This window comes from Camelus ferus, chromosome 22 (genome assembly GCF_009834535.1).
Source record: "Camelus ferus isolate YT-003-E chromosome 22, BCGSAC_Cfer_1.0, whole genome shotgun sequence".
Taxonomy (NCBI): Eukaryota; Metazoa; Chordata; class Mammalia; order Artiodactyla; family Camelidae; genus Camelus; species Camelus ferus.
The window spans coordinates 9,818,516-9,831,146 of NC_045717.1; the positions used below are offsets into that span (position 1 = coordinate 9,818,516).

At 47.2% G+C, this 12,631-nt stretch overlaps 1 protein-coding gene across 7 annotated transcripts in view; it reads right to left on the bottom strand.

Moving 5' to 3' along the window:
* Positions 1-12,631, bottom strand: part of TENM2 (teneurin transmembrane protein 2) — an 892,554-nt gene that overhangs the window by 353,319 nt on the left and 526,604 nt on the right. For 6 of the 7 annotated variants that reach the window (XM_032465127.1, XM_032465128.1, XM_032465131.1 and 3 more), the window contains one exon: positions 2,191-2,400. The exons of the other annotated variant lie outside the window; for it this stretch is intronic. In XM_032465127.1, coding sequence (XP_032321018.1) covers positions 2,191-2,400 — 210 coding nt within the window. The remainder of the gene's footprint in view (positions 1-2,190; positions 2,401-12,631) is intronic. 7 annotated transcript variants of the gene reach the window in all.

Here is a 12,631-nt window from a genome sequence, read left to right on the forward strand (position 1 = left end):
AGCTCTTACATGGGATGAAAATGGACCCTCAACTCTTCCGTGGTATTTCTCCCTGTTACTGAAGCTTCAGTTGCTATCAGTCTTAAGTGAGCTGAACAAATTGGCGTAAGTGATGAAAAACGGCTAAGTCTGACTCTGAGCACCCACATCTGTTGTGTCCACCCAAATGAGGTCTCGATTAGGCAGAAAATCAACAGAAATACCCTATCAACAACTTACCATCTCATACAACATCCAAAAGAAAAAAGAAATCACTTGCGACGTTACCACTAAGAAAACATTCTAGCCAGCCCTGAGATACGAACTGACCTCTTTCATGGAAATCATCTCGGCTCGGGTATACATCTATGCATAAAAGGATATAGTTTTTAAAAGCTCATTTTCTTGCTAATAATTGTCTGTTTTTAAAAAGCTATCAGCAGGTGCACCTCATTTCAAAAGCCTCTTGTCCTTTATAATACGATATTCATCACGATTACATAGTATGAAATAAAAAGCAGCAAAACATAAGCGAGGATCGTTCAATTAAAGGCAACATAATCTCTGCAGGAAAAAAAAAAAGGTTCTGTAGCTAAAATCAGGCTCCGATGAAAGAAAAAAGGGAATATATTTCCACATATTTTTAATTATATAGAATTTCCTCAAACATGATTTTTCATAATATATTCCATTAAGTTAACATCATATTTGAAAGAAAGAGCATTTTCCGATTTCATTTTAAGCCTGATTTTGAGCAATTACAGTGTCATTGTTCCGCGGTAGAAAGGTTGAATTCATTTACTGTGTGGTTATGCTGGTTATGATTGATGTCTCTTCTCCAAATGATAAACCAATCACCCCAATGATGTAATGTCATTTTAAGAGTGCCATAATCACATTTCTCTCAAACTAGAAGCTCTGATGAGTTCTAATAAAGATTTATGGTAGATTAAAGGCCTTCATAATATCAACAATGGATTGCTCATTTGATGAGAGATTTGATTAGGTAATTTTTTTTTTTGGAAAAAGAATATGAGTTTACTAAATATATCAGGCCTGGCTTTGAAGAAGGGCATAGGCCATCAGAAGTAGCAGTCCATCGTTCCAGCTCCGGAATGAATCATCTTAAATGTATTTAGGAAGTCCTTTCCAATTGTAGAGGCTGGGGCCGTTGGTGGCATACACTCACGGATGGAGCCAAAACACCATCTCATCAAGGAATGCTCTCGGCATGGAAAGCGCCGGGTTGCTTTTGATAGGATATGCTAATGGACACCACGAGTGGCCAAAAGACAACTCCAAGGCCTTCGGGTCGGGAGCGATTAATTTTCGCAAATGTCTCTCCTTGGGCCACGGGTACTTAACCATAGAGATGGAACCATCTTGTGTTCGTATGTTTTATGAATACATCGCCAACAGCAGGAAGTCGAAGTAAGGTAGAGTGAGGGATGGGCCTGGGGCAATCCCATCTAAGACTGAGAGATTTGTAGCCGAGGCAGCTGCCACAAAATCCTCAGAAGAGGGATGGAATTTCCTCAAACGTGATTCGCTCTGCGAATGTGAAAACCGCCGTGAGAACTAGAGATTTGGAGGCCGTGTTTATCCCGGTTCCACGTGATCAGCTTGTTACATCCAAGTGAATGGGGATGAGTAGAGGGTTAGAGGAGAGGTCACCCCCACCCCCAAACACTTTGGACTTGGCAAGACATTCAGTATTCATGTCAAGGGAACACATTTGAATTGCAAAATCATCTAAACAAGCGAGGAAGGAAAAGTCAGAAGCCAACCATCCAAAAAACAAGAGATCTGCGATGCACACAAATCGAACACGCGAGGGTATCCAGGGAGCCACGGCTCGGACCAGAACTGCCGTCATACAAAGTGCAGTACTCCTTCGTCCCTCTGCACTTCACCTCGGAGACCTGCATGCTCTCACGTGCAGCAGTGGGCAAATTCCTTCCACTGAAGGGGCCCCAAACCCTGTTCAGATAAGCAAAACCTCTTTGGGAACCATGACCTTCCACGAATGTATCCCGGAACTCCAGTGCCACAGAACGACCAACGCCCTCGGCCTCGGTGCTTCCCACAGCACCTTCTCCCCAGCCCTGGTTTCCGAGTTGTCATTTTGCAGGAGACTCCAGAACATTACACACACACACACACACACACACACACCCCACCACACACATGCAGACGCCACAGGTTCCTTACCACTGCTGGAGGCTTGCTGGGGCCCTGAGCATGCTCTGAGCAGGTATGAATTGGGGGAGAATTCCTCATCAGGGTTGGTGTCCATGATTTGATGGGAGGTGTTGCTGTCTAGCAATGGCATCTGGCAGCTAACTGGTGGAGGATTATGAGAGCTAGGCAGCTGAGCAGATGGGAGGAGGCTAGACGAGGATGTAGGTGGGATGGGACGACCTGGGAAAGAGGACAGAGGGGTCAGAGGTCAGCAATGAGTGTCATGAGAGCATCCAGAGAAAGTTACATTGAAACCACTTCACAATACAAATATGCAAAAAAAAAAAAAAAACCCAGAAATGCTCCAGATGTGTTTTTTCAAGTGGTTTGCTGTTTCTCCAAATGTCCAAATTCATACAACAGTTGTTACGTATTTCAGAAAAATGGGCATGCGCGGAAGTATCCACCCACACAGCTGAAACGGACGCAGTCAGGACAACACCCACTTCTTTCCGTCTCTCCTACGACGGTCCTCATCAAACTGTCCGTCATCGCTCACTGGACCGTCTCCTCGCTGCTCTCCCTGCTTCCACTCTTGCCACACACCCATCTAGTCCCCGTCGTCCCCCTCCCTTCTCTACAGCAGCCAGAACGCTATTTTAATGATAGAAATTAGGTCATGTCACTCTCCTGCTTGGCCCCATGGCCGGTAGAGAGAGACCCGAAGCCCTTACGGTGCCCGGCAAGCCTTGCCCACTCTGGCGCCAGGTGCCTCTCCTACGTCCCCTCTGCTAGTGGCTCTGCCCACTCTCCCCGTGGCTCCTTGCTCTCCAGCCAACATGCCCATCCTTATTTCTGCTGCTTGCACCTGCCACACCACTCCGTCTTCAGACGCTCTGCACCTCCTGCCCCATCTACCTTAGAACGTTCTCCCCTATCTGCCGCCTCGCTGATATTCACAAGCCTGCTTCTGTTCTTCATTCAAGCCTTTCCTGCCTTCCTCCTGAAAACTGCCCACCCACCTGCCCTGCCCTGTTAGCCTGTTTAAATTGCTTCGTAGCCCCTAGGACTATCTCAAGGTGGACACGTGTCTATTTTACTCATCCTGGGAGCCTCAATATCTCCCTGACAAATAGCTCCTGTTGAATGACTCAACCACTAAACCAGGTAGACCAAAACCAAATGAACTAGTCTGGGACAGAAATGGAGGAGAGGCAGAAAGGGCGACATATTTGCATCTCCAAGAACTGGCCCGTGCCACCACCCTCTCCACCATGAGTGTTTTTTCTGGACATCACAGGAGAAATTCCCTCAAAGACAAGGACAGCCACATGAGGCCATGGGGAGGGCAGCCAGCCTGGCAGGAGGTGGGCAGCGACTTGGAGCTGGCCTTGGAGCAAAAGTTCTCCTCCCACACAGAAGGCAGCTGCAACCTCTCTTTTCCCGTGGCAGGGAGCTCCTGGCAGCCGAATTGCTGAGTGCAGATAACTGGCGTGTGTGCTTTCACCCGACTCGCTCTTATATCTCGGGGTTCTTGCCATTGCTTGCCTGCTGGTTTGTTCATTTGGGAAGCTCAGAAAAATGAGCCAAGAGAAGCAACCCGGGGGATGTGCCCTAAATCCATCGGGGGGTGTGGAGGGAAGGGTAAGGTATTCAGAAAGCAAACTCAAGAATCAGGTTAGAGTTTCAACTTAGGCAAAAAGTGCCCGAGGTACAAGAAATCCGTTTTTCCTGCTTTTAGACACAGTACGTGTCTGGAGGCATTTTCTGGCACCTCAAACGGAGATCAGTATTTGTCATCGCTTTTATCACTGTATTTGCTGAGCAATTCTCCAGTGCATTAAATGCTACTGATAGATCATTTCGGTCCAATAAAATGTCTGAGTGCCTCCTAAATGCACCCTGCTAGACACTGAGGACACTAAAAGAAGCAAGACTTCATCCCTGCCCTCAGAGAGCCCGCAGTCCAGCCGGGGAGGCGGACAGCACAGTGCGCCATTTCAGGACCGCGTGGTGAAGAGCAGGACGGCAGCACCCAGGACGCGGTTCTGCGGGGGCCCCAGGACAGGGACGCCTGGCTCAGCCTGGCCAGGCAGAGGCAGGGCTGGAGGGCCAGACAAGGATTCCTGAGAAAGGCGATGCCTGATCGATCTTTGAAAGAAGAGGAAAGGGACTCTCGGTGAGAGGAAGCCCGAGGGAAGATCGGTGGGGTGGGTGAGGGTGGGCGTGGCAGAAAGAGGCAGGAGATAAGGTGTCCTTGAAGCTGAAATGTTAGGGGCTGCTGCCCAAGGTCACAGGTAAAGACGAGTCATCCTCGACACAGAGCAGTGGATGAATGGAGCTTGATCTGAAAAACACAGTTCATTCTTTAAAACGTCGGGAGCCACGTAAGGCATGATATTCTTGCCGGATGCTCTAGCAGTGCTAGACTGACTGCTTCAGAGTGTCATCAGCATCAGCGCTCACACCTAATCCATACCTTCTCCCCTAAGTCCTCCTCTAATGACAACACTGTCATCCCTCTGACTGTTCTAACTGCTCATGTTTTTGCACGATGACTCACTGCCGCTCACAGTGCCAGTCACTGCACGTACGTTATCTCATTGAGCTCTGAAAACAATCCTATGAGGTTAGAATGCTTATAATCCCCATTTTGTTTTAGATGAGGAAACTGAGGCACGGAGAAGGAGGAAGGCATAGCTAGCAAGTGACAGAGGACTGGTTGGTCTATTCCCAAATCCACCCTCTCACTAGTCTGCCTGGTGTTTGCTCAAACAGCACGGTAGCAAAATAGGAAAAAGGAGACAGATGAGGGAGGGGTGATGACAGGAAATCACGTTTCCAGCCCCCCCATCTCCCAACCCCAAGGCACTTTCCACATTTCAGACAGGAAACGTTTCTCTGAATAACCAGTGACGGGAGCTATCACCCGGCAGAGTTCAAAGCTTTTCTGGTAATTTTTTCAGGAAGTTCAAAGTGGTTCCTTTGGAGCCATGTGACCCTCCGCCTTCTTCAAGGCTCCCGCACCCGGAGGTGTCCTGACCAGGGCACTCTGAAGCCGGCGCTGACGTCCACTTAGCAGCGAGGCTCTGCTAGGGGCAGATCGTAACTCGCCACCACCGGGCTCGGACGTCTGTATGACTGACGCATATCTGAAACTGCATGTTGAAGAGCAAGGATGTCTGGGAGGCAATTTTAAAATTCCTTTGAGTGACGGAGGTGGCACTGAAGTTCAGGTGCAACTTTCCAGGAGCCTGATATGATAGTTGCTGTGAAATCATTCTTTACGTGAATTTTTTGAAATTTTGTTTAGCGTGAATTCATTTCCTATCATACAGACAGAACGGCTTTTTAATTTGTCCAAACACAGACAATGGAAGAGCAGTCCTAGCACGGTGAAGGCACTGGGGGTTACTCCGGTGCATCAGGATGCACGTCATAGAACTGTCTGAATCCTGTGACTTCCGCGTCCCCTTTAACTCTCTGCCTTGGTAGGTGGGTCCTTAAACCCTGCTGGCTGGTTTCTACCATTACTCAGGAAATGTCTCGGTCCCTAGACCTGCCCCCAATCAAATTGTACACTGTTCTCCATTTGCTATGTCATTTGCTAATTTTGTTCACTTATGCTACATTTTTCCCCCTGACTATTCCAACTGACAGAGACCATCTGTACAGACACAGACAGGTTCCAAAGTACAGGGGAGAAAGCTGGAAGTGGTACAGGCTCACTTCACAGACCATGATTTCTTACTGAAATCCTTCGTGTGGGATGGGCATGGAACCAGGGGCTAAGCACTTTTACCTCGTTCCTGCTCTACGCACTACAGAGGCCCCCTAACTATTTTTGAAGTTCCATTTTGAAGGGGCATAGAGTCCCTGGCAAATATACAGAAAACTGGGTTTAAATGATCTGTTACAAGCAAGAGGAAACACGCAAAGGCAGCAATATGTCATTCAGTAAACTCATACACTCTCGTATATGTGTGGGGGTGTGTGTGTGTGTTTTCCAAGATCCCCGTGTAAATCAAAGTCTCACTAATTATCTGTGTGACTGGATTCCCCTTGACCTTAAAAATGGGGCCTAATTCAAATTTTGCAAATTTATCTGTTTCCAAACGAGTAAGATTTCATGATGGTTCCAACTCATGAAATTTTTCTGATTGAAAGACCTATAACCAGACAAAGTCGTTCCATCAAAGCCGATCTGATCGATCGGTAGTGGCTGTTTGGAATGTTGTGTTAAGAAGGATTCTGAGGACTCCCTCCCTGGGTTCAGTGGGAAACAGCAATATTACCAATGAGAAATCGCGGACAAGGAGTTGGGGAAATGCAGCAGATGCGGAGAGTGTATTTGCCATCCATGCTCCAGGCTTTCATTCAGCATCTGCTTCAGCCACACCTGAAGACTTCATCCTCCACTCTCTGTGGTTTAGGTCACATTGCTTTAACTCCGATTGTCTCCATAACAGCTCTGTTTCTCTCCTTGCACTGATTTGGATCCAGATTTGGTTCTCCCACCCAAGGTTAAAGGGCTACAATCTCCTCTCTATCCCCAAAGCAGTAAATATGGTCCATGAGATCGCTGCTCTGCCCAACCGTGGTTAATATACCCACTAATTTATGACAGAGGGCTTGCTGCCGATCAATTCCCCAAATTCACTTACAACAAATCCCTTTTTCATTCAAAAGATTAATGGCAAGCTGGTATTAAAATATTCCGTGTAGACAAGGAATAACTGACCTGTGCACTGATGTGGGGGGAGGGGTCACGATATTTGGTGGAGCAGAGAGACATGGCTGGGAGACAGTCAAAACAGAACTAAACAAACAAATCATTAGGAATAATTATGTACAAAATAATAATTAAGTGGCCTCATTATCAATTATATATGTGATCTTGCTTTGTGCTGAGAACTGAGTTAAGTATTTTACACGCAATTTTCTCTCTCGACAGTCACAGTTTTTCTCTGAACAAAGTCTTATTACCATCCCTGCCGACAGGTAAAGAAACAGAGGCTTGGATGCACTAACTTTTCTGACGCTGCACTGTCAGCAAGTAGCAGAGCCAGCTGGGATTTGAACCCAGGCATTCTGACTCCAAAACCCAAGCCTAGAAGGGTCCATTCTACTCTTTCCTCCATTAGAGAGGAATGATTGCTAAAAAATGAACAAGGTGTGAACCCCAAACTCACTGGTCCTCTTCGGGAAGGCACCACGGAGGTCCCCCTAGGGGAGGTCATTAACCATGGGCAGAAACAAGGCTCCTGCTGGACACAGCCACCGTGATCGCTCACACACAATAAATGATTTGTAAAGAGAGAAGGCGATCCTTAAGTCAGAAATGAGAAATCCGCTGTGGCTTTGTAGGTTCAAGGACTTAATCAAAATAGAGCTTTTGTGCTAATGTTGAGAATGGCAAAAGGACTGTGTTAACAGAAGTGAAACAGTTGGTTAGAGAATTTGAGCGATTGTCCTAATGACATTTTCTAATCCTTGCTGTTTATTCAGAGGCCGGACTAAATTATCCATGTTTTCCCCAAATGTCTGGGCTTTGCGATACTCCCCCTTTGTAAGGCGTGAAAAGTGAGGCATGTGAGTATGTATGTAAATAGAAATAATTTCAGGACCTGAGATACTGCCCTCCGTTTGTTTGTGCTTGATGGATATTTGAGGAGTATGGTCCCACCTTCTCTCGAGTTCCGGGAAAAAATCATTCAGGAAAGTGCACCCCATCTTCCAGGCTCTGCGTAGTTCCACACGTGGAGCTCGCAGAGGGCTGTGTGATGGGCATTCTTCATCAAGGAACGATGGGCTCAGTGAGGCACTGGGACAGGGCCGCCATGGCCACCACCAGGTACGGCGCTGGTACCCTCACAAGAACCCTAACCTGACTCCCCCCCTCCAACTGAAGGAATGTGGATGAAGCCACTGCACGTCTAGTCAGCCTATTTTACGTGCTAAGTACCAGGCTCGGGGACATTATGCACCTCCTTCCACAATGATCACAACACCACTGTCTAGAGACTCAGGGATGTTAATAACACATCCAAGGGGCAGAACCGACATCTGAACTTCAGTTTGCATTTTGCCAAAACTGCGACGGGCTCTTCCTAAACCTGGAGTTGGCTCATGCTCAAATTCACCTATGAACTGGCTTCATCCTTCAACCCGTCCCATTCTCATTCTCTACTGTGTCCCAGATGAAACCCTGGATTCCAATGGGTGTGATCACCTAGCAGTCTTTTGCAAATTTGTTTTTTCTGCCTTCTTGCCCGTAGCATTCCCGTCTGCAGTATTCCTGTCTCTGTCCTGTGCAATCTGGCTTTAGTTTCTTGGCCTACCTGCTTCTACCTGCCCTCAGAAGCCCAAGAGGGGAACGGAGAGGACACAGACCTGGGAACCAGGCTGACAGCTCTGCCACTTTCTGCGTGAGTCTCAGCAACTAACGTCACCTCTCTGGGCCTCTTTGATGACACTGACAATGACTAACATTGACTTCACATGCTGCTGGGAAGATGGGAGATGATAATGCACGTAAGGCTGTGTCTGACACACAGTAGGCACACGGGACCAGACGGAGCTAAGAAACCTGGCAGCTTACTGGCTCCAGTTGGTTCCCGAGCACCTACTGTGTGTGCATGGCTGTGTTGACAGTGATGGGGTCTGTCATTCTTTCCTCTCGGGGCTGAGTCTGGGAGACGGTGAGGCTGGAACAATGCAGCTGTCTTGCCACTCAAGGGGCGAGGCTGTCTGAGAAAGGGGGCAGCAGGGAGGAAAGTGAGGTGCGAGATGCAGGGAGAGGCATTCTGGATGGCATTGTTAGGGTACCTGGATCCAGCCAGGCCTGAAGCAATACTTCCACTGAACTCCTCAATATATGAACCGATTTATTCTCCATTCACCCCTTTGTTTGTTTTCTCCTTAAGCCAGACTGAGTTGGTTATCGTCACTCAGAACAAAAAGCATCCTGCCTGAAACTGATTACCAAGCTAAAGTGAGGCAATACCTTGGCCAATGCCAGGCAGTTATCTAACGGAAGACGTAGAACAGATTTCAGGGCAGAAGATCTCTGCAATCATGAAATGTTCATGTCCTACAAGCCGACTCCTTCCTGTTAAATCATAAGAAACTGACCACGTGGGGTCCCAGAGAAACCATTTATGGTGGGAGGTATCTAGTCCATTTATAAGACTATTATGGGCATCAAAGAGTGGGAGAGAGATGCAGGCAAAGGGCTGTCTACTTGTAGCCAACCAAGCACGCGATACAGCAGCTTTCTGTCCTTGGCACTGGAGAGACACCCATATTACCTACTCGCTGGGCTGGGCCTTACATATAATGCATTGATCTTGGGGTGGGGTGAGAGACCCACCAAAGACTCCATGTCTTGCCTGCATCTTAAGTTTTAAAAACAACAGAGACAGAAGGTTTAATCCTAATTATAGAATGCAAAATAACGTCAATGAACATCGCATCTTAAAGTTAAAATATAGGCATGCATGTGTACGTATATATGTATTTTTTTATATCATATTATGTATTTACATTCCCTGCTTCTATTTTGTGCTGATGGTAGGCTAGATCAGTCGTTCTTAACCAGGGGGCGATTTTGCTCCCCACCCTGCCGCCGGGGACACTGGGGACGGTCTGCAGACATTTTGCTTGTCACAATTCAGTGGAGTGGGGATGGGGAAGGGAGAGAATGCTGTTGGCCTCTAGTGAGAGACCCCAGAGATGCTGTGAAACATCCTTACAATGCACAGGGTGGTCTCCCACAACAAAGAATTTCCAGCCCGAAAGGCCAACAGTGCCAAGGTTGAGAAAGCCTGGGTCACCATGTGTGATGGCTCAGATGAATATATTTAATGTTACATGTTCAATTTTTAAGGAGCTCTTCCCCTCCCCGCCAACTATTAAGAACTGGGTAGGTAGTACAAGTGAAAAATGTGATTTAGTCAGCTCTTCCCGCTCACCCAAGGAAACTTCAAGCAAATTGTAATTGGGGAATCTAAGTGAGAGAGAGAGGAAAGTCTCTCCAAGCAAGTGCCACTTGTCACTTAGGGACATTACAGGTGGTCTCTCTCCAGAAGTGGGGGAGACCTGTTTGTCAAGAGAGAGCCAGGCTGCCTTTACAGACGCAGGAGACTCCGGGGAGAGTGGTCCAAGTCGGGGGTAAGTTACTGAATCTCGCCTAAGGAATTTGCACGATGACCTCTCATGTCTTCTCAGTGAGGCAGTATCCGCCTAACGGGGTTTGCTCTACTCCGTATCAGCCCGCTTAAAGTTTGTATTTTTACAGCCGAAGACCTAATTGCCCTCTTCACTCACACTTCACTGAACTCGCTAAAGCCCAGTTAAGCATTTTCTCGAAAACAAATCGTTTTCCGTTGGCCCTGGCAAAACGGCCCCGACTTCACGCAGGCTAGCGCACCTCGTTTACTGGCGGAGCGGCAGCCTGCTGGACGCGCCCCAGTTAAAGGGCCTCCTTCAGGAGCTCAAGCATGAACCGCTTTCACAGTTTAGGGCTCCATGCTTTTGAGTGTCATTCCTAGATCTCACTAACAACTTGCATGTTTATATATCACATCGTCCTGGCAGCAGTGCACGTTGGAAGGTGTCAAAGATAGATCAGGCTCTCGATGGAGGGTGGCGTTGATTTTTGAAGCCATATGATTTCTACAATTTTTGTTTAATGCCAGCCCTTTCGTATTCATGAGGTGAAATGCAGTGAATCCGCACAACTTCCCGCTGGAGGACACAGATCTCTTTCACCTGGGGTGACAACTCTTTCCCCAAAGGTAATGGATCCTTAAATACCTTCTGACCAGAAATCCCTTCTTGCTTCACACATGCACCTTAATGACATCTCCCAGCTCCTTCAGGAGGAGGTAGCATAATGACTGTGGTAATGTGTGTTGTCTACATCAGTGCTGTCCGACAGAACTTTCTGTGACGATGGGCATGTTCTAGGTCTACAGTGTTAGTACACGCGGCTGCCGAACACTTCCAGTGTGACTAGTGCAAATGAGGAACTGAATTCTCCATTAATTTAGGTTCATACGGCCACTCGTGGTTAGTGGCTACCACACTGGACAGCAGTCTAGACCAGGGTCCGAGCTCCCCAGTAACTGGTATCCCCAGCTCCTGTGCTCCTCCCTCCATATAAGAGCCAACGTATTTCTGAATATACAGATTTACTGTCAAGTTTCTCCTCTCAACTCTCCCAAGAGTTGCCATTGCCTATGTAAGATAATTCCATGCAAGAATTTGAACTATGTCTTGCCAGAACCCTCATTCCCTGAACTCTAAACACATCAAAGCAACTGGACTATTGAATATCTGTCTTCTCCTTCCATCCCTCCCCATTTTGGGAAGCTATTCCCTTCTCCTTGGTAGTCTCAGCCTTCTGAAAACCTCCTGATCTGTTAACATATTTATGTATATAAATGTGTGGCTCATTCATGAGACTGTGAATGACTGGGTAGAAGTTCTGGATTTATTCCCTAGTGCCCAGCCCAGAGCCTGCACACAGTAAACACAGTATAGACGGTTGATTATAACAGCTCACTCCACAAACATTTACTGGACGTGCATCAAACGCACATGGCCCAGACTTCACTGCTGGGTACTGTGGCTCTTGGTCTTGGGTTTTCAGTGCCTTTCAGCGTGTAAGTGTCTTGCTGAGAATAATTGATCCTGATTTTAAATGTCTATTTCTTTCTTTTAGTCAAGCGGCTAAAATAGTAAGTTACTACTTCATCTGTGCTCAAAGGAAGACACAGCAGTCTGTGACAACCTTGGAGGAAAACTTGACTGATTTATTAAGAGGCAATATGTCAGTTTCCAAGCTGGCGCCTTTCTAAGGAAACTTCCAGGGTGATGGTGTGACCGTATTTTTTGGCTTAGCTGCTGACACCACAACCTAAGCCCTGTGTAGGATGTGCTCCACTCTAACCATGAAAGCTTCCCACACTAGGGAAGCGCTTGGGAGGTGCGACCCAAAATACCCAAGAACACGAGATTAAAGTGCTGAACTGCGTGGCCGTGCCGTCCCTGCGGTACCGTTTCTCTGAGCCGAGTAGCACACAGAAGATACACTGGACTGTTTCCTTGCCCTCCTGGAACTTATATGGCACTCTCTGAAGAGCTTAGCTAGCGAAAAATTGTTAGAGAAAGATTTAAAGCAACCGTCTGCCCATGCCAAAGCTTCATTTTCAACAGGCTTCCTCGGAAAACGTCCATGATGTGTGGGAACTCATCTTACATCCATCTTCACTCCTTGGGTTCGTGGTACGTGGAAGTAGTAATACTGCCAGTCACAAAGACTGAGCTTTTGTAATACACCAGGTATGAATTCCCAAGCCCTCTACATATATTATTATATTTAATTTTACAACCCTTTATGGTAGGGAATATTACCCCCATTTCAAAGGAGAGCAGACTGAACTAAGCGGAGGTAAGTTGTGTGGCT